The following is a 27,267-nucleotide window of genomic DNA, read 5'->3' on the forward strand; positions in this document are numbered from 1 at the left end:
TTGATAAATAATACAAAGCCAACACAGGAAATATTAAATGCATTTTAATTTGGCTGCTGTAATGCAGAGTACTGTCAAATAAATATGCACTTTTATTTCATAAGATCTACATTGCTTTGGTTTGGTAAGAAAACATACAGTGCTGATCTGAAAAGTGACTTGACACTTGAAAACATAACCTAGAACTAGCAAAAGGAATAAAAGAAAACATGTTGGCCTGCCAAACTGTTAGCTTAACACTTGACTTACAGATGTCCTACTTTTAAAACATTTATTTCCTTAAATGCAGAATCATAGATATATTTATAGCATGATTATCTCCATGTTTTCCTCCACATTCCTTTTGCAACCAACTGCTAACTGCTCTTGCATACTATAAACTGTCTTTCATTATAAGGGCATTCAAAACTTTTGCCTGAAGTTATCTGGGAGCACTGAAACCTCCAGAGAGGCAGTGTTATCTGTCTTTTAGGAGTGAAGACTCACCTGCTTGGCAGAGGTTCTTTAGTGCATTGGTTGTCCTATATGCACCCCAAATCTGCAAGCTGGTGTTAGGCACAGTGTGCTGGGTTCAACCTGTGCAGATGGACTATATAACACAGATTGGATGTCCTGCCTGCATGACCCTCAATCTTTTGCAGAAAACAGAGAGGGAGTTTCCCCCAAGAAGAGATTTTGATGGATGGGCTGGACCCATGTTAGTATCTTTTCCTTGGCACATCAGACACAATATGTGTTGGGCTGCAAGTGCTAAGGGGCACTGTTAGGGTCACCCTTGTGCACAGTTTCAGATGGATGAGAAATTCTCTCTGAACACTTCATGCTGTAATACTCCATCCTCTTTCAGTATGGCAAGAAGTCAGATTTGCATATGCTTACATCTAAATACAAATGAATATAAATAAGAGGTGAATACTTTCATTTGATATTCTGTTCAGTGAAAGAATCAGTCTATTGATTAACCTATTATTGAGTCCATTATTCAGGGTTGTATCACCATGAAGTCACAATTATTTATGAAACTTTGATTAATTTTAAATCTGGTCTTGGTTTTAGGCTATCAATTAAACTATATAAAAATAGCAATTAATCATTTTACCATTTAAGAATTTTTATTTCTGTTCACACAAAGTTCTATCTCTTGAAAAAATCATAGTCATGTGCCACTGTGTTTCTCTCTCAAGTCTATTGTTTCACCTACTGTTTTCATTTAATTCCATGAAATTGCTGAAAGCTGTGAGCACTCAGCACCTTCCCAAACCAGGCTCCTTCAGTTTCATTTCCTAAATATGCATTCAGGGATTCAGTTCAGGTGGAAGTGTTTTGATATGCTGGGCAGTGGGTTCTGGAAGGAATGTTAATCTTTACGAGTCCCACCACTGAGATTTCAGTCTTTGAGGGCAACCCCTCACGGTAATGAAAGAGCCTGTGTTTCAATGATCCTATCATCTCTGCTGGGTGGAGTTTTAACTCCTAGTAGGGCCACTTAAGTCTAACAGGTCAAAGAGGCCAGATGAAATGAAGCTCACTGTTTTGCTAGACTGGCAGATGATTGATAGTTCTATAACTTACACTCATTAGCAAAATAAAGTCAAGCATCAAAAGCACTCTAAGGTAGTCTCACAAGCAAGGTAATGCACTCAGCAATTTTAGCAGGTCTTGATGTGAGTTGTTGGTATAGCCAGGTCTCTACAACAGACTTTTCTGAAGTTAAAAATGTACATAAATTTCTAGAGCATTAGAATGAAAGTTGCACTAATGAAAGTTCATATTGGTAATGAAAAAATGGGAAAATGCAAGCCCTAAATCCTTGTAGCACACAAACTTTGTTGCTGACAAAAAGCATTTTAAAAATGAGGAAATCTGTCATATATCCAGGGATGCAGGATAGTTACTATTCAGTGAGCATAATGTTAATGCAGAAGCAGCAGCATCACTCATAGGCTAAGAGCCAGTTATGACGGCAGAGTTACTCATCAGTGTGTTCCAATTGATGACATTGCTGGGCCAGTACCTTTGCAATCATGGCAATAAAAAAAGTTGAGGCAGTCAAAATACAATGGAGAATGGAATGAGCAAGTGCAATCCCCATATTTAAGATGAGCTTGAGTTAAAAATAATAATCAGTGCCGTGTCAGAGTTCAGAGTGAGTGGAAATCATGTGGCTGTCTACAAGCCCTGGGAGTCATCCAAATGGAGTCACTGGGAAATGCTTCATTTGGTTTAACTTTTAATAAAAGGAAATTTGGTGCTTGAAGACATGAGTAGGTATAGATGAGCTGATACTAGAAATTACCAGATTTTTTGTTTGGTAAGAACAAACACACTAGAAAATCACATCCCTTTTATGATGATGATGCAAAAACATGAGAATGAGGCTTGGGGATGTTTTAACAATTTTTTGTCAGCAGCAGGAAATCTGCTGTGCTCCTCTTGGAACTGGTGTAACTGCAGTTGAAATATGAGTTTAGGAGTCAAGCTTAAGAGTAGACAGACTGGATAGACCCCAGAGGAGGGTAGCAGGAAAAGAGGATTAGGAAAAGTGCTTATGGAAATAAGGTGAAGGAAGTGATTTGTCCAATTTAGCAAAAAGAGGCCTGAGGGGAAACTTCATCTTCCAAAACGAACATGAATGATGGGAGGGAACAGTGAGCAATTGTTGCAACACTGGGACAGTCATTCAAGGCTCCTCAATAGCGGTTTTTAAAAAGTGGTTAAAGGAAACTCTACCAGGGATAGTCTACAACTGCTCGATCCTAACTTATAATGCAAAGAGTGGGGCCAAAATACCCTTGCAATTCGTTTCCAAGTCTTCTTTTTTATGATCCTGAAAAGCATAAGGAAATGGCAAATCAAGACACAAAACCTCACATTTCACATTGTACCAATGAAAGGAGTCTACATGTGTTGAGGCTCAGATCCTGTACGGGTCAGCCGTGATGTACCGTTGTCTTTTTTGAATGACCATATCATGGATGCAGCAACAGCTGTTATTGATTTTCAGAAAAGTGTCTCTGAAGTCTGCATAACCGAGGGATAGAACACAAACAAGCCAAGAAAAATGTTAACTCCTCATGAATACCTTTAAAAAAAAAGGAACAGCAAAAAGTTTGTAAAAAAGGACAGTGTAGCACAAGGCAACATAAGTAGGAATGAAGAGAATAATATAGATAATTTAATCAAGAAGGTCAGTTGGTTAAGCTGCAGCTCAGCTGTTCAACTTAAGACTGACCATTCTGAAATTGCTATTATGGCACTTGCTTTACAGGTGCAATATAAAAATATGGTAAATATTCAGGGACTTGAGAAAACTTCAGGTGAAGCTCATACCACCAGGGAAATGCTTCTGACAAGATGGCTGATATATTACTGAACTCTTCTGCAAAGCAAGGAACTAGGAAAATCCCATAGAATAATAGGGAATGCAGCATTATAACAGAAATATCAAAGAGCAGAGATGTAAAAACTCATAGCAATTAGCAAACCAAGCAACTGTGACTGTTGTACTTCTTCCAGTGATAGGCAAACTCTTCGACTTGGACATATAAAACAAAATGAAAGAAGTGGGTGAGCTGAAGCCTGGACTTTGACTAGGAAAATTAACCTATCAACTGATTTTTCCCAGAAGGTTTAATCATTTAAGAGATCACCAAATGGCTTCAAAAAACCCTTCATACTTTTTCTGAAATCACGGGACAGATTTCCTTGCAGATTACTCTGAAACATCTTGATGTGTCACAGTGTGCCAATAAAAATAATTTTACCAAAGTGCAGCGTGCACAGCTAAATCAATGTAAACTTGAGCGAATGATTTGATAATAGATAAATGTCAAGCATGGTTGTATTATCTCACCTGTGGTATTTGACTGGTCATTAAAAGAAAACGTAGGTGGATACAGCACAAACACAATATGACTCAGAAGTGGTAGGTTGGAGTTAGATATTGCTGTTGCAGAAGTCTTCAAAATGGCAAAAAAATAATCCTCCCATGTAGTTCAAGACAGTTTACCATCATAAATAGGAGTTAGTAATCACATGTAAGTAAACAACAGATATTGCAGCAAGAACACCCCAGGTCCAAGTTCACATGTAATTTTGGGAGGCAGAACATACAAGTGATAATGTACATCTTCTGCAATAGATTATGGGTCAGTCCAGAGGTATAAAAGGATATGCTGTCAAATAGCCAAAATGTACTTCCACTTAAAAGAGCCTTGATTTTCAAGCATCCGCAACTGGGAGGCTAAATGACAAAACTCAGAAGTTACTTTGATAGATAAAGAGAGACATTAAGTGGAATTAATTTAGAAAAACTACTAGAATTCATCAGAGTTTTCAGATAATTATGCTTTATCATTAATGCTATTCAGAAAGGAAAATGGGAATATTTGCTGGGAGTTGTGAATCAAAGCAGAGCATCAGCTGTGACAGATCTGCCATGGGGCAGTTGGAGGAGCACAAGAAAAAGGCCCTAGAAAGAATGTCTCTAATTGAACTTTACGCAGTGTGGGAAATAGTGCAATATTTAACAATTCTGGGAATAAGTAGAAAGCTGTCCAAATTAGAAAAAAAAGTAAAACAACAACTGGCAAGGCCTCATTCTGGCCCTAAGCTACTTTGGACGGCACAGGAAAGAATGATGCTACAGTTTAAGGATCTCTTGTGTTTCTGTAGTCCTTGCAGCTATAAAAGGTTTGTGTGTGGAATATAACTGTTTCATAACTGAGCAATATATTACAGAGGGTAACTAGCTGTTACTAGTTCATTTAAGAAAATACTTTCAAAAGGCACTGTGTGCCAAAATTGCAAGACTAAATATATTGTATTGTAAAAAAAGGCATTAATGATTGCTTCCTGGAGATGAGCATTATAGGTTTCAATTTGTAGCTACAAAGCAATGACATTTTCAGTGCACTCATAAAAAAGTACATTGTCTATTAAGTGAATTGAAGACTTTGAAAATGGGTGTTCAGTTTTTACATCCACACAACTGTTGAAGAACTAGGTAAAAGCACCTGCTTTGACATGACTCCTGAAGTCACACACATACCCTCCAACTTGCTCAAATGTGTTCAGCTCACATTCCTATAAGCTAGCAGAATCACTCAAGTACTTGTAAAATGAACAGAAAACTGAACAGAAGCTTTAAATCAGTGCAGGCTGGGCAATCACAGACTCCCTTATCACTTCCAAAAATGACTTGCTTAGAGTAAATTGAAGAGCTTTGATAGTTCAGATAGCTGTACAATTCATATGTTCAGAGTGGTGATCACCTTCAAATTCAAGCACTTCATTTAAGAGCTTCAGTAATTTTAAATTGCTATGTGTCACTGAGAGGCAGACAGAGACTCGAGTGCTACAGTATTTTAAAAATTTTGGGTGTTCTGCTTAATATTTTTCTTTCAGAGAGTTCAGATGGGGTTTCTATAGTCAAGCATGGAAAAAAGAAGAGATTTCAAGATTACTGTAGAAAAGTAAGAGTTTTTATGCTTTTCAAAAATCAGAGCAGAGGAAGTCTTCTCTGGGGAACATGCAGCTCCTAAGCCTGTGCTTGCCCTTTTCTCTGAACTGTTTGACCAACATCCTTGTGTGGGCTGCGACAGAAGGGAGAAAGAGAAGTAATGGGCATCAGGAGACTTTTCTGTCTATTTACTCTCCTGAAAGAGCCTGCTCAGGTTAGGTTTGTTTCCATTAAGCATTTCTGCTTAACACCTACTTCTACAGGAGCAGATAGGAATGAGAGTTTACTCATATTTGAACACTTCCCCATTTGTAGGTTCAGGTATTTTTTCTGGCTGAAGCTTTCTTCATTTATTATTTTGGTTTTACTAATCTTCACTCTGATGTCAGAACAAATCCTTCCCGTGTGCTTTTAACTAGCCATGTACTACATTTATTGATTAAATACTTCGCTGAAGACTGAGCTGAACTATAAGTGGCTGCCATGGACTTGGTCTCAGCTGGTAGGAGAGAGGCAGAGCATACCACAAAGACCCTCACAGCCCCATAACTCTGTCACGCTCCAGATGTGGGGAGCAGAATTTTTGAGTGTAATGGGAACTTCAGAGATGGTTATTCATCTCTGCTTGGGAGGACGTGTAATTCTTTGGAGTAGAAAGGTTTCACTACAGCCTCCTGTAGCCTGGCTGTTCAGGCTGGAAGGGAACAGGGCAGGGTGCCACAAACTACAGCCTCCAGAAAGCTTGCAAATGAAATGTCAAGAATTAAATCTTATGTGAAGATCCATAGCAGCAATTCACTGGAATTGATACCTTGTGACCTCTTATTTAGTAGGATGAGAGCAAAGTTAGGCTCCTGTGAGGTAGATGTGAAGAGTTTCTTTCACTTCCAGAAAATTATAATGTGGCTCACAGAGATTTTATTATTGAGGGTGCCACTTTAAATGCTAATCACTATTTGCAGGCTCATTATGGCTTCATATTGGTTTGTTCAAAGGAATGAAGGGGTATTTCATGTTCATGAAATTTGAAAATCCCAGCTTGAAGGTACAAGGGCACAGGCCAAATGTGACTTCAGTGATTGTTTTGCCAAGGCCTCTTTCAGTCTTCATGTCTGTGAGTAGCCCCAACTTATACGATGATCTTGTGCTGGTGTTCCAAAGTTGGACCTAAGGGGCTTTACAAAATGTGACATCAGACCCATGTTACACAGCTGGAAGAGAAGACTCTGTTTCTCTGAGGGAGCTGAAATAAGCTGTGTTGGCCGAGGACAGAATCATTCCCCAGTAGAGTGTGCCAAATCACCCACTGGAATGTAGAAGTCCTGATGTTAAACATATTAATGCAGCCAGTGTATTCATATCACTGGATATAACTTTCATGTCAGAAGGAAACCTGACCTGCTTCAACCATAGACTGTATTTCACCAGCCAAGTGCCCTGACACAGAACTCAGCGTAACATCCTGCTGATATTACACACCTGAAACTCTTCTGTACACCTGGTGAAAGACTTGTTGTGGCTCACTGGATCTCTGCCCTTCTTTGATGATTCTTTTGACTGAACTTAAGCAGGTTGCATGAGTTAAATTATGGCTTTTCTGTGTGCAATCTGAAAAGCCAGTTTAAATTTTAAAGTAATCTCTCCCTTCCCCAATGCCAATGACTTGAATGAATTTACACTATGTTTAAGTGTGGTAAAACTGTCTTGAGCAACTGCTTCCATTTTTAATGACTGTCCTTTCATTTCTATCCTTGTGGTTTTTTTCAAGAATATACATTTTTTTTTGGCAACACATCCAGGAAGAGCTGTTCTTTTTCTATACTTCATCTCTTATTGAGATATTCCACACAGGTTGTAGTTTGAGTCTATCAGAGTGAGGTTTCCCACACACCTGACTTCCTGAACCCCAGTGCCAATGTGTTTAGATCTATTTGTCTTACTCCAGAGTTTCATCTGCTGACTGAAGCTTACTTTTAAGATAGTGAAAAATCTCATATTCCACCTTCCAAAGTGTTCAAGTGTGTAAAGCAGGTTGTGAACATTTTGTGAGTGGCCATGCTGGTGCTTGCACAGAGATCAAACAATGCGAAAACTACTCGCTCTTGCACGTGAACGAGCCTGGTGGTCATCCTTGCTTTGTCACCTGTCTTTGACACGACAAGAAGGTGTTAGAAATATCCTAGTGCACACCTGGGGAGTTTCTGCCCAGAATAATTGCAGAGACCTAGAGATATTTTCTGAAGCATATAGTGTTAGATATTCCTATTTGTTGGAACGTAAAATCTAAATTAATTCTGTACAATGAAGTTATATCAACATGTTATTTGAGAGGTTTGAGTATTTAGGGAGGAGTGGTCTTCACTTCCCCCATTTGCTTGATAGAAGTTTGAAGGTTAAGTATCTGAGAGGACTTTGAAGCTTGCAGGATTTGGAATAACAGTGTTGCTATATTGATGGGTTTTGCCTAGAAAAAGGAGACAGGCAAAATCAAACTGTATTCCTTTGAATGAATTTATCAGCCAATGTTTGGAACAAAGTTAGATTGCTGTCTTGTTTTTATCTAAGGAAAATCAGTGATCTTTGTCTTGTCTCTGAATTTACACTGGCTTCCCCTAATTTTTCAATACGGATTTCTATTTCATTATGCTGCAAAATTTCATTTCTTGTGTTTTTTCTATGTTCCTAAACTTTCTTGTGTTCATTTACCTGTTCAAATTCTTTTTATTGAAAGTTGCTGCACATAGAAGAGTTCTTACTGCTCAAGTTACTTTATGAAGTCCTGAAAGGACTCAGGAGGCTGTGATTACAGATTGTTACAGGGTGAAGTAAATTTTGGAAGAATGCCCTACTAACTTTTGTAAGTGGTACCAAACAGTTATGTCACAGTTCACTTTTGATGCCACATCTGTAATACTGAAGGACAGAGGATGAACCTGACTAGCCCTCTCCCCAGTGTGGGCCTGAAAGAAATGGAAAGGCTTGTATGGGAGAAAAAAACCCCAGTATTTTTACAAAAAGGAGGCTTATAATGCATTCCACAAAACCTAATTTTTTTCAAGTCTGTAAGCCTTGTCTTCTACAAGAAGTATGCTGTGGCTGTCTTGTTGAGCAGCCTTTTAATTTTAGGGTCCTTGTTCGTGTTTCTCAGCAAGTCACAACAGGTGCATAGTTGTCAGGTCAGAATTGTACCCCTGTGCACCCACCACTGGAAGGAATATTTGTGGTTTTCCCAGGGATGTGACTTTGTCATGGGAACTGCACTGCACCAGCAAAATTGTGAACATTTTTAATTTTCTCATGGGAAGAAGTAGAATAACATTAATTCCAAAGCTGAAAATGTTGAATGGCATTCCCAGACTCACCAGTGGTTTATATAACGGAATCTGTCACTTCTGAAAATTCATAACCCAATCTTTTTTCATACTACAGGCAGCCTTATAATTTAACAGTGTAAGAAAATTCAATGCCAATGTGGACACCCCTGTGTTTCACTGCAGGAAAGAATTACAGCACAGTTCTCAGGAATTCTATTGTGCAAGAACTAGCAATAGCATATAATATGCTGGTATTCAACTAATATGTCTTCTGAATGAAGAAAAAAATACACAAACAAAACTGTGCATTTTGATTATTACAAAATCATGGTCATATGGTGATGCTTACCATTGAAATAATCTTCATTGGAATCATTATAGTAAGTGCATACCACAAAATAACAGAAAATACTGTTCTTATAAATGAAAGATAGCAGCTCAAGAGGAGGCTGAGTCAGTGTGAAGAATAACATGAGTTTACTGGCAAAAGGGTGGTATTTTGAATACTCATAATTTATTTACTCTGCCTATCTTAAAATTTCAGTCCATTAATTATACATGAAACTGAATACCATAGTACAGGGGGGGACTAAAAGGCAAGTACTCATTTCCAGCTCTAACATCAGTCTTTAAACAAGACCTGCTCCTTAGCATAGTGGGAAGGCAGATGGATAAGTGTTGGGAGATATGAGATTTATAGTTTGGCATTATTTTACTGCTCAATGATTTGCTTGTACTAGCACCCAAGAGACACGTTTTTTCAGAAAGTCTGATTTTTCTACATTTATTCTAGGAATGGTATATTGAGAGTTGTTAAGGAAATTAAAGTCCCATTTCAGGCCTCAGTTCAACAAAGCATTTAAGTAATTCTTAACTTAAAGTACATATTAAACTGAATCCTATTTTATCAAAGGGAAAAAAAGAAAAAGGAGTAGACCTTCCTCACATAGTTGGAGTGTGGGGTTTGTCTTAGAGTGTGTGGTTTGTCTTAAAGTGAACTTAGAAATGCTGCCTGTATTAGAGGCTGAAGAGACTGTCTGTGGAAAGCGACATATAAAGATGAAATTGCCTGTTGTCCAGAAAGCCTGTGTGATGTGGTGAAGGAGGCAGGAAACAATTTTGGAGCAGAATATAGAATGAATTGGATTTACCATTCTTTGGGACAGTGTTTGAGACAAAAAAAACAAAACAAAACAAAAAAAAAACAAAAACAAAAAAAAGGTGTTTTGCAATGAAAAAGAGCCATATCTCAGTCACAAACTTATTGGGCAGTTAGACATGTTCTCCTGAGACATCACGACATTGGAAACTTTGTTAAAACCTTGACTAAAAATGAATGGAGAGAATCCCATCAAGCTGGCAGCTAAATCTCTTGTATCTTTCTGTCACTAGGAGCATCTTTAAGTAGCATTATCTCTGCTTCCTGCTCTGGAGAACTTCAGGGGTCTATATTGAGAGTTAGTGGCTCTTTTGCCTTGTATGGCCCCAGGTCTTGTTAAAGGACTTGAAAATTTTTGATAGATAAGTATCAGGTTTGGTATTGTGGGCCATAATCTGTATTTATGGGTCTCCTCAGAAGATTCTATGACATAGCTTTCAGTTTTCAATGCAAAACATCAATGAAAATATTTACTTCCATCTCACCTTCCCCAATAAATTGGATGATGTTATTTATAGTTTTTAAGCCACATATGGTTACTTACTTCATACTGTTCATCTTTCTTATGAAAATTTTATGATATTCAGCATGAAAATACCTGGTGGGCTTGTGTTTTGCCAGCTGGTGTGATGCAAGATAAAAATCAACTATTTCACCTGTGAAGACACTCAGATGACAAACAGTGAGGAAAAGAAAAAATACCCTTCTGTCTAAGTAAGCTGTTCCCTTGCTGTTCATGAAAGATTTAAGGAAAATAAGGTAAAAATAGCCATCAAATATAAAACACCAATCATGATGAGGAAAACATTTTTTCACTCACTAGTTTGGAACATTAGAGAGATCAAAATATTTGTAATCCCCAAATTTTGGTAGAGTAAATAGGCAATTTTATCATGTTTAATGAAAAGTACCCTGTGATAGAAATTCAGCACTACAAAATGTGTTATTTTTTCATATGACAACAGAAAACATGACAGAGGAAAAGCTCAGACTTAACAAATTTCTTAGTTATATCTCTGTATTTCAGCATATACCTGAAAATTGTAACAGCTTTATAGAAAATGTATAAATGGATCCGAAGTGAGTCTAAAGAAGCACACATTAATATGTAGCTAATGGCAAAAAACAAATTGTTATTAAGCAGAAGAAAGTTGATTTTATGCTGATACTGCACTGCACAGGTAATTTCACCACATTCTTATTTTAACTTCAAGATACTTAGAAATTCTGTGTACATTTTATTAAGTTTGTCTGAAGAGGGCAGCCTTTCCTAATGCACTTGGAATTTTCTTAATTTGGCAGGGTTAGTGTATGCTAAACAAATTGACACAGGACAAGCTCACAATCCCAAGTTTGCCTCTCATTATTGGCTGTGTATTCCTTGAAGTTTCTTTTCACATATATTTGTTGACCAACTGTAAAGAATACTATTATTTTAAATATTTGACCTCTCTGATAAAATACAGTCCAATTTCACTTACTCTTTATGCTAAAGGAATGGAGGCTTGCTGTCATATTTATAGAAAGAAATTTAAAGGGAATGTTTTTAGGAAATTTCTGGAAATATGTGTGTTGTTAATTCTTTCTGCAGTCTAGAAGCAAGTGCTATTTACCTTCATTCGTAAGTGCTTAGAATCCATGTGAATAGAGCAGTGAAATATCTGCCCCTTTCTGTTGACAATCTTGCTAATCTTTTTTCCATGCTGAACTCCTCAGGGCTTTGAAAAGAGGCACTAGGCTGAAAGTAGACAGTGATGCTACATTTTCTTTTATTTTATACTTTAATCATAAGAAAATGTTAAAAAAATTAAACAAAGTTATGCATTCTATGTTATCAGAAAAGATGTATGTCTGCTCCGCATTTTGCAATTATTGTGATAGATTTAAGGGCTCTTAGAAGGATTTATTGCTCTGGTGTGCCTCGATCGCAGTGCAGAGAGGGGCATTTGAAGAAGCTGGAATGATAATATTTCACAGTTATTGCTGCTCTAGCCACTTTGTCACACCTCTCCTCTTGCAGTGACAGCCAGATCTGAATGCCTGTCTCACCTTCTCTGGTGCTGGGATTTAGACTGTGTGATAGGCCAGGGAGACAAGGAGTGCACACTGGACACAGGGAGCAAGCCCAGCGCTTCCCAACAAGGAGGACCTAAAAGCTGGTACCGGGTCAAAAGGAAGGCAGGTGGAGACAATAGGTATAGGATTTCACAGCATTCACATAAACAACTATACTGTTTGCAAAAGAGTGTTACCTGCCCTACTAGAATCCCTCTATGTAATTCATGTCCAGCAGGTTGCTTGTGCAGTAGCAGTGGTGCTGTGGGTTCTGCTCAAAAGTCAGCTAACTATTTTCTTAGTAATCCTCTCTGGTGCTTCTTCCTCTTCCCACTTTAGCACTGGATTGCTACAAAGCAGAGCAGAAATTCATTAGTCTCCCTACTTTGAAAGCACTTAACTTTCTACATGATAGTTGCATACTGGTGCTATTTTCTTCTAAATTAGATCCTCTCCTTAATGGCCCAAGATCCACCAGATTATTCTTCCTAAATCCTCTAAGGAATGATCCCTTAGTTGTCATTATATCAGTGTCTTCCCTTGAGACAACACCTAACTGAAATTGCTTACTTGTTTTTGGTTTTTGTGACTAATGCTGGGAGGGAACATCATTCTCTTTGCCAGACACCAATACTTGCTTGTCTCTCACTGTTTCCTGTTTAAAGAGTATATGTCTGTAAAAGGTATGGAGACTGGATTTTTGAGGTTGAAATGGGAAGAAACATACAAATAACTCCCAAATTTCCAATTCTTCCTTATTTTGAAGTTGTAAATGTGACTTTCTCTTTCCACTCCTAGGGAGTGTTTGCAAAATTAGGTTGTAAAAAATTTGAATACGCTTATTGCATCCAGATCTTAATAATTTAGCAGAAATTGCCTGTATTTTTCTGAATATCTATTTGCCTTTTGAATACTTAAAAAATTTGATTTGTCTGAGAATGACTCCTTTATCTAGAAAATAATGTTTTGTTGTTCACTTTTATCTCTCACCATTAAAGAGATCATTACAGTACCTCCTCCACCTTTCTGTGATCTCACTGTTTGCAAATGAAGAGTTTTATTTTTGTACTTTACTGAACCTTCATGATTCATGCCCTTGCCTCCCAGTACTGAAACATACGTAAAATATTCTGATTATTACATCTACTGTATACCATCTTTTACTTCAATTTCTGCACTATTGTCTTTGGCATTATGAAGGCTCTTCTCTTTTCTGGTTTTATTGTAATCTTCAATGTATGTGTAATTCTGAATTCTTATTTTCTTTGCTAAACATTAATAAGAAAAGGCAAGATCCCCCAATGCCTTTATGAGAGCATCCATTGTTTTTATACTTTTATTTATTCCTCTAATGTTTTTTGATACTCTCTATAGTGCATCTCTGAAGGTTTCCTACTCAATGTCAGTTTTCAGTGTGGCCACTTGGTTATCTTTTAATATCTCAGACCTGATATTACTTAAAAATTCTGGGTCACTTTTCATATTTCTTGTGTGCTATTACAATGGGATAGATAATCTTTCTCCGAAAAGATGCTGAAAAAGAACAGCTCTCATTACAATGAATTTCCTTTTCATTCCTTTGTCACAAAACAACATTAATTCCATTATTGCAGACCTATGCAAACTTCTGAAGAAAGCCCATCTTTCAGTCCCAGAAAACCAATCCCATTCCACTGTCTGCCATAACCAAGACTGTTTATTTTATAGAATCATAGAATATCCTGAGTTGGAAGGGTCCTCCAAGGATCATTCAAGTCTACTCCTGGCCCTCCACAGGACAACAATCACACCATGTGCCTCAGACTGTTGTCCAAATGCTTCTTAAACTCTGACAGGTTTGGTGCTGTGACCACTTCCCCTACACCTTCTTGTGCCCCAGAGTTTCATTTATTCAGGAAATGGTGAGAGTCCAAAGGACATAAAAGATGTCATATATTCCTAGTTCTTCTGATAATATAGCTTATATTTCCTTGTGCATTCTTTCAACAGGAGTAGGTGTCCTGGCAATATCAGTACTCTTGTGCTCCCTGATTGGTTGTTTAAATTACCAATTGCTAATAATGCTACAACACAATATTATACTTCCTAGCTCACAGTCTTTTTTCCAAAGAAGCAGCTACTAACTTTTAGAAAGCCACTTTCCCACTAAACTATCTCTCATATGGCTGTCATGTGCTCCCCTACCTTCTCTGTAGTGCTTGGGAGAGTTCTTGACCTCAAAGCGTCAAATGTTTCCATATTTTTTCCTTTTTTTTTTTTTTCTCTCAAACTGAGATGATTTCCCTGCCTTATCTAATTGGGTGTTTCCAAGTCTGACTTTCTTACAATTTGTTATTTGTATGTTTTATGGTGTAAGGATGCCAACTTTATGTCAACTCCATCTGAAGGTTGTTCCTTGATCTCTTTGCAGCTTATCTTCAAACTCTCTGGCTTTGGAAGAAAATGCCAATTGCACAGCAAATCACGGTGTGTGTAGCATCTCCACAGAGTAGTCCTTTCACCATATTAAAATTCCTAAGAAAGATGTTATTGTTTCTCACCAACAGTAGTTGTTTTTCAGCTTTATTGTGATTCAAATACACTGCACTTTCATTGATCAATACAGACTGAAATGGAGAAGGAGTTAAAGGCTACAGTATTGTTGCCTCAAGCTTGACCAGTCAGTTCTGCTAAGGTAGATGTGGTTTTAGATGGACAGTGCAATCTCTAATATCAGTTCTTATTTGATTCGTGAGATATAAAATGCTTGTGGACTTCATTACCATTGAAATAAACACTTTGAAATGTCAAATATATTAATTATTAACAAGTTTTAACAATCAAGCAGGATATGAGAGGTCATATAATGCAGGATCGGAGGGTTTTTAGCACGAAACTCCAGATTGGTAAAGTGTAAAGGGTTTCTGAAGAGAGGATATTTTCATCCCTGGCTTTGTCTAGAAGTTTTCTCTTTCCTTTCCTTAATGTCTGTATTAAACTGGTGAACAGGAGTGGACAAAGAGAAAAAGGAGAGGAAATCCCAGTGTCATGACAAGCCCTACAACATGGTTCAGAGTGCATGTCGAATTGTTAGTGTCAAGAATCCATAGGTGGCGTGAGCCACAGATGACTTGTAGTACTTTTGGCAATTACGCCTCAGAAATTATGAGTCACTATGTTGATGATCAAGAGCAGACAATGGATATAAAACACAAGTGAGTACTTTGAGTGAGTGCCCAAGTTCCTATAAAAGCATCTACTGAATGCATTTGCTTCATCAAAGCCCAAACCCACAGGTTCAGAGAGATGTACTTCGATGGTTGACAGCTCAGTCAATATCTCTCCTACTCTGTCTCTTCCTGTCATAACATTGATTTCTGTAAGCTAGAGGAAGTAATCCCTAATGACATTGTGTAACAGTGTTAAGGAAAGATTGTTTTCCCACTGTGCACTTTTTCATACACAACTTATAAGTGTATTTCATTACTTACAAACTTTACCTCTTGTAACTCTGTTACATTTTATTTCCTGCCATTTTCTCCAGATCAGCTGCTTTTTTAATGTTTTCATCTTGATTTTACACTTCTGTGAGACAACATATTTGGTGACTCCCCTGTATCATCTCATCACTGCAAACCAATGATGTCTTTTTGACATATGCTATTCACTCAGCTGCCAAGCTAGCTGAAGAATGCATCATGTGCCCTTTGCATGGAAGAAAAGACCATATTGTCATGTCACGTACCATCATTCCACTGCTGTCAACATCACTAAATTTAATTTTGTGTCCTAACCCCATGATCAATAATGTTTGCCATTGCATGGTAAAAACTACTGTATACTTGTAATGAAATGACATTGCTGTTATTAATCTAATTATCAACCTTTTCTCACTTCATTTTTCCTAACTGGAAAAAAAAAATCAAAATTCATCTCTCTTGAATTTTGTAGTGCTAGCCTCACTAGAAAGAGGGCAGTTTTCTAGGTAGTTTTGGAGGATTTTTAACTTGTATGTTTCTGAAGAAACCATAGATATTTAAAGTATTTGGAATTTGGTTTGTCGTATGTCCAAAGTGGCACTAGCTATGAATTTCCAGCATAGCATTGGTATTGCTGAGAAATGTGATGAGGTTTTGAAGGGAACAAGGAATTGTGTATGTTTATGACACAGGAGTGAAAATGGCTTCATGGGTGGGAGCACATTTGTGATGAACAGGCTTTAGTGGGGTTGGCCTCCCCATGCAGCCAGGTGAGATACCAGATTGGAAGCACAGAGATACCCTTTCCACTGAGCTGACTCCTCTGATCCTTTGAGATGATGTGTGTAAGGAAGAGGCTGTATAGGATTTAGTATTATTAAGTGTGTGAGGTCTTACCTCACACAGAGAATCAGCATGGCTTAAGGGTGTGTGGAGCTGGAACGCAGGCAAGTATGGATTGATACGTAGGCAAAAAGTCTATGTTGTTTCATGACATATCACTGGTTCAAATTTCAGACTGTAATTTCTCTAAGAACCATTTTTGATCAGATAGAATCAGATAAGTTGTCACCATTTCTCTTTAACTCAAATGTAGAAATTAAAAACTTGTCATTTTCTACATTGTTGTGGAATAAGCTCAATAAGGGGAAAAACCTCCAACTCAAGACTTCACAAACCAGCTCCCTGCTGCTCCAGTCTGCTATGGTTAGTGTTAAAAGGAATTCACCTATTATTCATTCCTGGAAAGTCATAAAAGATATTATAGCTCTTTATAGTGTGAGAAGTTAAAACTTTATTTTTCAGTCGTGTTTCTCTTCATAAATTTGTGCTGTGAAAAAAATAAAATGAACAGGTAAACCCAAAGGCCTGTATCACACAATAAATATCCATTAAATATTGTTTCTTTTCAATATAACATTATTGATTCCTCTTTGCAAAAGTCACAGATATGCAAAATTCCATGAAAAAAAGAATGTAAACTTCAGAAAAAGAACTTCAGTTCCTTAACATCTTACAGAGTTATCAGATGTCTCTATTGCTTTGTTGAGCAAATGAATTTTTGAATTTAAGAAAAAATATCAGGGAAAAACCATAACAAATATTAGGAAAAAAGTAATCTAGGTAGTGAACAGTGCAAAATATAACCCGAGTTTGATGTTTTCATTTGCATAAGCAGCTGGACTCTATACTCTTTGCGTAAGAAACATCTCTAATAAAACTGGTAAACAAGATAGCTGCTGAATGCCAGAAAATTTTAGTCTAGGAAACAAAAGAGCATAGGAATTGGTGGTTTATCATGTATATCACATAACTGTATTCTCAAAGTATTACAGGTACGTCTAAGTACTTTTTCTCTGAAAAAAAAAGTTTTGATATGATTTTTTAGCATTATATTCTGTTTCCATATTATATTTTCCCTATTTATAAACAGAATTCTTTTCTCTCATTCTTGCCCAGCCAGAAAACTTTCACTAATTCCAGAAAGTCAAGACAGTACTTCATGTCTTTACCAATGAGCTGCATCTTAAAGATTAACACAGTTTGCAGGAGTTCATAAGGCACCCTGTTTACATAGCAAATTTACTACCACAAAAACTCTTTAAGCCCTAGAAAAGTACAAATTGCTTAGATCTCTTGGTAGGAAGGAGAATGGGAACTGTGGGTAGATTTAATTTCACTTAACATTAACCATCCCAAGTTAGATGTCTCAATTTAACTGGCTGCTTAGCCTTCCTGTCCAGTACATGAATGGAAAGAGACAGGTACTTCTAGGCAGGAATTCATCCCATCTTAAGATTCTCTTCTAAGCTAATGGGATAAATTTCCATGCTCATCAGAAGACTTTCTAATTTTATTTGCATGTAGAACAAATTGTAAACTTTGGCTTTGTTATCAGAGTATAAACTCTTTTTTGCTTTTAGAAATACTGACACAATAATGATAATTGTAATTGTTTCCCTGTGCCATAGTTCTTTTTTTTTGTTTTGTAATTTTGGAATGTGGCCTTACATTGAATCTCTCCTTGACTGACTGAGCAATTCTTTATGTATTGTATATGTTTTTGTCTTGTATTGCATACAGTCACTAAGACCTTCACTCAAGAATGAGATAGTAACACATATTTTTATGAGCTTTCCTGTTGAGTCATACTCAAATTTCCATGTATTCTCCTAATTTTTTTTTAATGCTTCATGCTATGCTTATCTACTGTGTTCAATAGTAGGAATGTTCTGAGAAAACAGTTTTCCTGTGAACTGCATATAAAACAGCATCTTTGTACATACACTGCTTCATTTGCTCTCTTTTTATCTGTGCCGCTTTATTGCTATGGAAAGTACTATTTTTCCTCACACTCAGGCTTGGGTGTGTGTGCTTGAAATGTTGCACCTGCACCTACATCAAATTTTTCCTCTCATACTGAGTCCTATCTGGGCAGCCGTGTGTAAACCATGAGCTTTCCTTGCCACTTTTTCAACTTCCATCTCAAATATGCACACATCCAGCTTTATTGCCTTCAGAAGTACAGTGTGTTCTGATTCTTACACCTTTCTAAAGTTTTCAGCAGAACTTCATTGGTCTTTTAAAGCAACTGGTGGTCACCTGCAGCTGAGTGAGTTTAACCTCTCTTCACAGGTGGAGGAAATTAGAAGAAAGGTCAAGGACATAAGGAACAGCTGGGACAAGCATGTAATTAGTGCAGTGGCAGGTGATTAGGTTCTTAATAGCTGGGAGGGGTTTTTGTGCCTACCTATGACTGAGAGGCAGCTTGTAGTGAGTAGAAATGAGCTGGGAAAGTAGAAGGACTGGGTATAAAATTAGTTAAGTTGAGAGAGAGGTCCATTGGACTTGCTGGAGGCCCTGGGGTGGTTGAGAACAGTTTTGTTTAGATGTTTTTAATGTTGCTGTTGGGGAACTCTACAAGACTAGAGGGTAAGTTTATGTTCAGGGCCCGTCTTCAAGTTCTTGTTGTGCCAGTCAAAGAGTCCTTAAATGTTTTGTGTGCGTGCTCCTTTTTCAAAAGAAAGAGTGGTGTCAGAGGTGGTTTTAACTGAAGCAAAAAAGGATGTGGCTTAAAGGGCTGATGCAGCTTGTGTCCTCCCTGGTAAAAATACTTTGTGAAAATGTAACACTTTGAGATTTCCTTTGTGGCTCAAGCTGTATGCAAAAGGTACTCATCCAGCAGAAAATGTAGTATAGCTTGTGCCCCTGGCTACCAGGTGTGAAGAGTCATATTCCTAGAGGTAGGTGGTTTTGTAGTTGCTATTGGTTGCAGTGAAATAAGAGCAAGAGTGCGTATGTTTGGAGTTTGCTCATTCATAACTTTTTAAGCCGCTTACCTCAGTGAGATGAGGAGGAGTTGTGGTTTGGCCTTCAGGGTTTTTTTTTCCTATTGCCATTACAACCTGGAGATAAGCTCAATGAAAACGTTTCCTAGGTATTTCAGATTCTACTCGAAGTAGTCTGATATAGAAAGTAGAGAAGCTTCTGTGTGTAAGCCCTTGCTCTTTAACCTGGTAGTTTAGTTGCCTCAGAACATGCAAGTGAGCCTACTTCTTGATCTGTGAATGGAGGAAAAAAAAACACCTGGAAGGGTACAGGAAATAAATGCTGATCTTAGACATTTTATACTACTATTTTTACTGGTGTTTTGTTTTTTTAAAATGCCTACTTCATAATCAAATTGAAAGATGGAGGTCAGATTCAGAAATACCTCTGAAGCTCTAGTCCTTTCTTGTTTGTAAAGTTAAAAAAAATAAAAATAATCTTCTGCCTTTGTCTTTGGATGTGTTTGTTTGCTGGGTGTCTGTCCTAGAAAGGATTTGCCTGTTTCTCTGTAATATTGCAATACTATTTCTCTGTGGGATATCTATCTTTTGCGTGCCCTTGAAACTGAGATGTAAGAGTTCAAAAGAGTGATTGCTCTAAAGGAAATGTACCTACTAAAGGTAACCGGTATTGGAGTAAGTAATGAAACCCAAGACTGATATTTATGAGTTTAGACAGGAGGAATATGCAGTTTTATTGGATCATACTAAAGGCAGACATACTTTATATGTATATATTAATTAAGAAAGATGTGTAGTGCTTGTGAAAAGTCATCTTGCTGGAAAATAACTTCCAGATGCTTCTAGAAACACTCCATCTATTTCATCATTGAACTTGTTTATAGTTTGACCAGTCATTCCTCTGAAGCAGATGGAGATAGTTTCCATAAGTTTTTCTAAAGCTGAAATCAGCATTACATTCACTTTCTCTTTTCTGAAGTTTCTGCTGGAAGAAAATATTATTCTGTTGCGTGGTGTATCTGTAGCCTGCCCTTTGAAGGAAGGGTGTCTAGGAGAAGCTAAATACACTATACAGTATGCTATTAATTAAATTTGTAAAATAACTCTTTTTTTGATAGAGTAACACAAGCACAATTACAGCAGTAGCTGTTTCTCATTAGTGGGAATGACATGCCAGCTTTAGAATATGTAATGATGTATAAGCCCTAGTGGTTATAATTGGCATAGAAATGTACTATATCCTTGGGTGTTAAAAGCCATAAGCTATTTATTTTCATCCTTACAAAGAGTGTACTACATTGTGGTAATAATCTCACATGGATTGTCATACTTAGATTTTTTTGGTAAAATTTATGTCCATATGGTTCAAATATGATTGTCCCCCTATTAGCATCCTGCTGGTGACATAATGTACTAATAAATTAGTATCTCATGTCTGTATCATGAGCCTGTTTGAATTCAGATCTCATGAGAACGAAATTCAAAACCTATCTGGTCTTCCTGATATGAATAGCCTTGTTGTCATGAGGGTTTTTTTTAAATCGGAGCTTACACAATATAATAATGATATGCTTGCAAGAAATTTGACTGTTGGCTGTGGCATCTGGTGTTTTAGGATTTTTAAAAATACCAAATTCATGTAACCAGGGATGGGATTTGGAGGTGCTGTGTTATGCTAGGCTCTAGCCTAAACTGGGACTAACTGGTATTGAAGTTGATGTCATAGTTTTGAAAGCAGGGATGATAGGTATTAAAATAATTGGTGAGGTTCTACTAGATACCATATTGTATTGACTCTTTTGCAATATTGAAGACAGTTTGATTATAAGATCTGTATATGACACACATAATCCTGAAATATGATTTAGATGTGAAAGTAGATGGTATGGTCTTAGTGTTTCAGAAAAAAGATAAATGGGTGACAGAAACATAGGGATAAAGCATAAAGACTGTTTTTTCTTAAAATCTGATAAATAAATAATCTATTACCTATTCCCAAAATACCCAAGTTTCATTTTTGGGAAAGAACAATTCTGCTGTATTCTCACTTGGCACCCTCCCTTGAACTCTCCTGAACCAGGAGGAACACCACTTGTCACTGGTCTGCACTTGGGCATTGAGCCATTGACCACTATTCTTTGAGTGTGACCTTGTAGCCAGTAATTTATCCACTGGGCAGCCCATCTGTTAAATCCATGTCTCTCCAATTTAGAGACCAGGATGTTGTGTGGGACCATGTCAAAGCCTTTATATGAGTCCAGGTCGATGTCAGTTGTTCTTCCCTTTGGAACACGTTTGCTTAATCTGAGTAAATTTCCTGGCTAATGATTGGTGTTTTGAAGCTGCAGTTTAGGTTAGGGTTTAGCATTTAAGCTCGGGGTCTAGATGACATGTTTAAACTAAGGTGAAAATTGAGGTTCTGAGGTTCAAGGCTGAACAGCAAATTCAGCAAACCTTCACTGTGATTTTTAATGCTACTGTATCATATTTGTGGCTTCTGGAGAGTTTTGTTTAGGTGCTAGGGGGTTTGTTTGTTTGTTCTTTTCACTATGGTTGTGATTCACGAAGTTGACTCTGTGTACGACAGACATTTTGGTGCATATTTAACATGCCTTTCTTTTATTTTGCAGAGACCTACAGCCAACAAGACTTCTGGTGCTCCTTCCTACAGCAGATGGTCCAGTTCACAGCCCCATCAGGTAATACAACCTTGTCAAAAAGGATATGAAACTTAAGCTGACACATGCTTCCTTTTAAAATGAATCTGTGAGGGGATCTGAGATTGTTATCTACCTGCAATAGCCCAACTAGGTCATGTTGATCTCTGAGGTTGTTGCAATTTTGTGGCAAACTGTTCCATGCAGTTGTTGCTCCTGGAGTGGCTTTTACAGCTGTGCCGCCTCTGATGCAGTGGTGCATCTTGTGGTTTTTCAGGGATAGTTATTATGGCTGGAAACTCCTACTCTTTCCATCTTGTCCCTTAAGCAAGAAGGGGGTGTGTTTGATGCTCTTCAGCAACACCTGAAGTCGTGTTTTCCCACGCCAGCCTTTCCACCCTACCCCACTGTTTTTCGTGCTACTTAAAATAACCAAATTGTGAAGCGGTTACAAAGGTCAAAACTTTTAGGAAAACTTGTAAAATCAAACTGAAGCCAGAAAACTGTTCAGTGATAGCCAGGAAGGAATACTATTGCCAATGATTCTTTATAAGAATCTGGATGCTATTCAGGGTTTCTGCTACTTTGTCAAAATCAAAATACTTTTTTGACTATAGAAAAACTTCTTGTGTGTCTGTTCAGTAATGATTATATTGACATTGCTTCCCTCCAACCTCTGCTTTTTTTGAAGAACTGAAGGTAGAAAGAGGCAGGAAAAAGAAGACCCAAAATTACCACCCTCTCTTGACACAATGAAAAACTTAAATTATCTTTGAGAGTCAACCCTTGAGCTGACATGGTGGATTTTCCTTTTGAAGGACATGTATACACTGAAAGGAAACTTCCAAAAAATTGATATTTGGCTTCAAAACCTAAAGCCAAAGAAACCATGAATTTAATTCATATTCAAATTAGGATGGGGGGGGGGGAGTAGTGGCTAAATACTTCATGGGCTATTAGCTATCTGTTTCACCATCAGCCTTAATAGTTCTGTTTTCCCAAAGTATATTAAGATTTTTTTGACTCCTCTTCATATAAAAGTATGTTACTTTTGCTTGCAAAGGTTGCCATGTTTTCTTTCTTTTGCTTTTTGAACACTGAAATTTTACTGTTCGGGATAAAAATGAAGATTGTGCTGACAAAAGTTAATTTTAAGTGGTTAACGCTTGCCCTATCCTATGGAGTCAGACAGTGAGCAAGGAAAAGTTCATGGGAGTATCACTAATATGTACAAGGACTGTTCCCCTCTTCCTGTGTGTCTGCAGTTGCATGGAAGTTAGTGGGAGGTGCATTCCGAAGTCAGGAGGTGATTATCCTGACAAATCATATGAAGTGCACCTTATGCTCTACACACTTGATTTCCCTTTTGAGGAGGGAAGGGAAGATAAGTGCATAATAAAGATTGTTTGTAGTGTTACAACCCTGTCAAACTACTAGCAGAGTTAAGGGATTAACTACCAGAAATGTTGTTTGAAAGTATGTCTAGACCATCCAGCATCTGCAGGAAAAAAATCATTCTAATGTATTAAAGCATGCCTGCAGTATTTTTCCTCTGCCTATGCTGTACCCCTTACATTTTAATCTCATCTTCCTTTGTCATTTACAGTCTAATCTTTTCTTTTTCATCCTTGTTTATTGTAAGCTTTTGTCTGCTGTGGTTTGGGTTTAATAAGCCTATAAACTTGCCTCATAGATATTACAATTGCTGGTACCAACTGTGAGGATGTGTAGCCTTGCTGTGGTTCAATTTGGGAGACCTGAATAGTGCTGTGCACTCTCATGAGCTGAGTGGCAAAATATTTGTATTGGATCAGAGATTTGTATTCAGCCTTGCAGCTTGCTAGCATCTATATATAGTTTATTTAAACTTTTTAAAAAGACTGCTCTCCAAGAAAGAGAAATATGAAAGTTCAAATTCATGATCTGCATTTTCTTGAGTCTCATGCAGTTAACCCAGGGAAGGCTTTTCCACATGTATCTTAGGAGAATCCACACAGAAACCTAATAGAACTACATAGATGAAATCTTTGGTGCATCTAAGAAATGTTAAAAGTTAAATTGGTTTCCTCCTTCCCTCCCTCTAGTTTTCCTTTTTCATTTCTTCTATCTGTGTGAAGTTGGAAGGTCCATTGGGTGAGTGATTTGAAAGGGATTCTGCAGGTGGGGCCAATGAATCATAGAAAATAACACATTTTCCTCTGACTTATTTTGCTTTGTACTACCCAGACATGCTTATATTTTGTATTGGATAAGCTGACGCATGTTTATCTATCTCAGATATGCTATCTGGGGAAGGTTTTTAATAAGTTTCTATTAACTTGTTGCTCTTGTGGACACATGGAATTTGTATACTCAGGGGTTTTTTTATGTGAATTTGTTCAGAGAATAGTGAGAGGGTTTTTTCCCTGCTCCTTGAGCCTGGGAAAGTGTCTTGTTGTAAGGGAGGCGTCTTTAAAGCTTGATTTAAAGGTTCCTTCTGACTGCCCTGGGAAAGAGGTACTAGTACCTTCTTGAAGCTAGGTTTTTTGTTTTTTTTTTCAAGTGTTCCACTTTCTCAATGTCAGAATAAGAAACTAACAGTCTAAAAGGTCGATCTTTTTTGAAGTCAAGGAATTAGTCTATGTGGGGGGTGGGCAGGAAAGCCAAACCATGTTCAAGCTTCTGAACTGACATTCACAGAGCTATGTTGGATCTTACTGCCTTCAGATGAACTAAACTGGCTTGAGGGATGGGATCAAGGAGAAAAAAGACACTAATGAGTCAAAATTGCTTACAGTACTGTTCTTGGGTAGTGGCATTGCTTGATGTGTGAATTCTGCAGCAATTTTGTGAGAAGCTCTGAAGTGAACTTAGTCCTTTTGTGGTACCCTGTGTGCTTCCTGAAGTGCAACTGGCTCTTACTACTGATGAAAATGAATGAGGAAATGGCACTTTATCAAGCGTGATGTTCTAGCTGATTTATAACATGATGTTGCTTTTGCTGAGTGGGATGACAGCCAAGGCAGAGCTGCCTTTTGTTGTGTGGGATGGTCTGTCTGACATCAGGAATCACAGGTACATGGGCGTGCTGGAGCACAAGGCATGTGGCATTGCATCTTGGCTGGCCCTATAAGCAGTTTTAATGTGAACAATTCACTCATTACTGGTAGTGACTTGAGAACTATGTGCGAGGAACTACTGGGGTGGGTACAGTAGAAAAAAACACTTATTTGTTCCTTAGGAAAAGAAAAAATAAACCAGAAGCAACACATTTTTTCAGATGCCAGTTTAAGGCTGATGCATTGAAAGACACCATAGGCAAAGTATCCTAAAAGGAACAATAATGGGATGATCCTCCTAATTTGCTATATGAGAACTGTTGACAAGAGGCAAAAAGTGGGTAGCATCTCATCAGATCTCAGTAATAAATCTACCTTATATGCAAGCAGAAGACATTCTTTTCTTGTTCATGAGCACACTAAGGAGCAGGTGAAATCTGACAATTCATTTGGTCTTCACTCTTGGCTGGCATCTTAGTGACAATACTCCAGGTCTCTTGCACAGAGTAGCAAGAATATCTTTAGAAATGTTGAGATTATATTGCTTTCTAGAAATAAATGAATGCATCTTTAGCATTAGGTGCTAAATGAGCCTGAAGAAATAATTGATGTGTATTAAATGCCATTAAAATAACATAGAACATTTCAGCATTTTCCCCTCCCTATATCTATTAGCAAGGCATTAATTTATGAGCTAATGAAGTAAAAAATGCAGAAAGTGAAATGGTGTCCAATGAGCCACAGGACAGGAGGACTCTCAGCTTCCTTAAAGTTCCTCTGTCTCCACTGCTGCTTTGTTAGAGAATTATTGCTCTGGCTTTCTGGTTGTAGCAACACAAGCTCTTTGCTTTCTTGCTGGTAGTTAAAGCTTTGTCCATTGCTGAACTTGGCATCATTGCCTTAAGGTCAGAATGAAGGGCTTTTTCTTCAATATCCTGATCTTTAAACACAGGAATAAGTACATAGTGGTTAGCAATTTCTTAGAGGAATCTGAACAGACAATAGATGTTGATAAACATTCTGTGTAGTATCTGAACTTTAAACAGGCAGATCTTCTAGTACTCCATGTGATAGTTTATAACACAGCTTCTTTGTGATTGAGATGAGGGAAATATCAGTGAACCAGTCAAGAATACAAAAGCTAGGAAGGATGATGCTCCAGCTTTAATTCCAGCTTTACTTTGTCAGCTGTTTCATTGAATTCCAGGTCAGAGATTTCAGTATATGTAATTTCTCTCTTGCTTCCTCCCTGTTATGTGTGTGTCCCTGCTTTCTCCTTGCCTTGTTTTTGCCCTTGTATTCTTCCTGTGTGTGTGTTGGAGCAGGAAAGTGTTGATAAGCAGATAATTAGACAGGTGTCAGTTCAGTAGTGCCTTTCACAGTGCATCAGGTCAAATGAACCTTGCGATTAATTGTGCAGCATGAGAGTAGAGCATTTATTTAGTTTCAAGAAGCTGTTCCAGGTATGGCTGCAGGTAACAGTTGGGATTGCTGCAGCCTGCAGTCCAAAATAAGACACTTGCAGGTGAAATTCATCACTTCTTAATGCAGGGAGATGGGTAATGGTGAGTTTCCTTTATGGGATCTGGCATGTTACCTGAACACAAAGAGAGTTGGAGCACCTGTTAGCAATGACTCAGAAAATACATTCCCGTGAAGAGACTTTTCTTTTAAACTGGTGGAAGATACCTAGTTGTAAATAATGAAGAGTAATAAATAGTCACATATTCAGCTGTTTTGAATTGTATTTGTTTGTTTTCCCTTCAGTGTCTCAAGTCTGACTTGGAAAAAGTCAGTATTGAGAAAGTCACTGTCTCCCTGATGACTCAGCTGTTTGCTTTTCTGCTGAGCACTGCACACTGTGGCAGTAAACTTTAGGTTACATGCCTGTCCACTAGAAAACATACTGAGAACACCAACAGTTTTCCCAGAAGCCACTGAACAGCTGTCAAAGGGCAACAACATTCCTTCACTGTTGACCCAGGTTTGAGCTGCACCAGTTTGCTCATCTAAATGAGACTCTTGGTTCAGCTATGAGGGTTAAACCTTACTATAAAGGTCAAATGAGATCTGGTAACTTTCCAAAGGCAAATCAGACAACCCAAGCCACAGAAATGTGTTACTGCCTCTGATACTTGGCATATAACCAAAAAATGAGCAAAATTCAGTGGGCTTAATTGGAGTTAATAAGGGAAATTTGCCAGTTTTGCAGTAAACTGAGGGAAAAAAAAAATCCCTGAATACATCCTTTTCATAATACATCTTTTCAGAACTACACATACCTCTATACCATACATCATTATGGTTTTGCAACATTGGAACTTGGTGCTCATTGCA

At 37.7% G+C, this 27,267-nt stretch overlaps 1 protein-coding gene across 2 annotated transcripts in view; it reads left to right on the top strand.

Moving 5' to 3' along the window:
- Window positions 1-27,267, top strand: part of RBMS3 (RNA binding motif single stranded interacting protein 3) — a 708,641-nt gene that overhangs the window by 83,225 nt on the left and 598,149 nt on the right. For both annotated transcript variants that reach the window (XM_071561125.1, XM_071561126.1), the window contains one exon: window positions 21,866-21,934. In XM_071561125.1, the coding sequence (XP_071417226.1) occupies window positions 21,866-21,934 (69 nt within the window). The remainder of the gene's footprint in view (window positions 1-21,865; window positions 21,935-27,267) is intronic.

This window comes from Pithys albifrons, chromosome 7 (assembly GCF_047495875.1).
Source record: "Pithys albifrons albifrons isolate INPA30051 chromosome 7, PitAlb_v1, whole genome shotgun sequence".
NCBI lineage: Eukaryota > Metazoa > Chordata > Aves > Passeriformes > Thamnophilidae > Pithys > Pithys albifrons.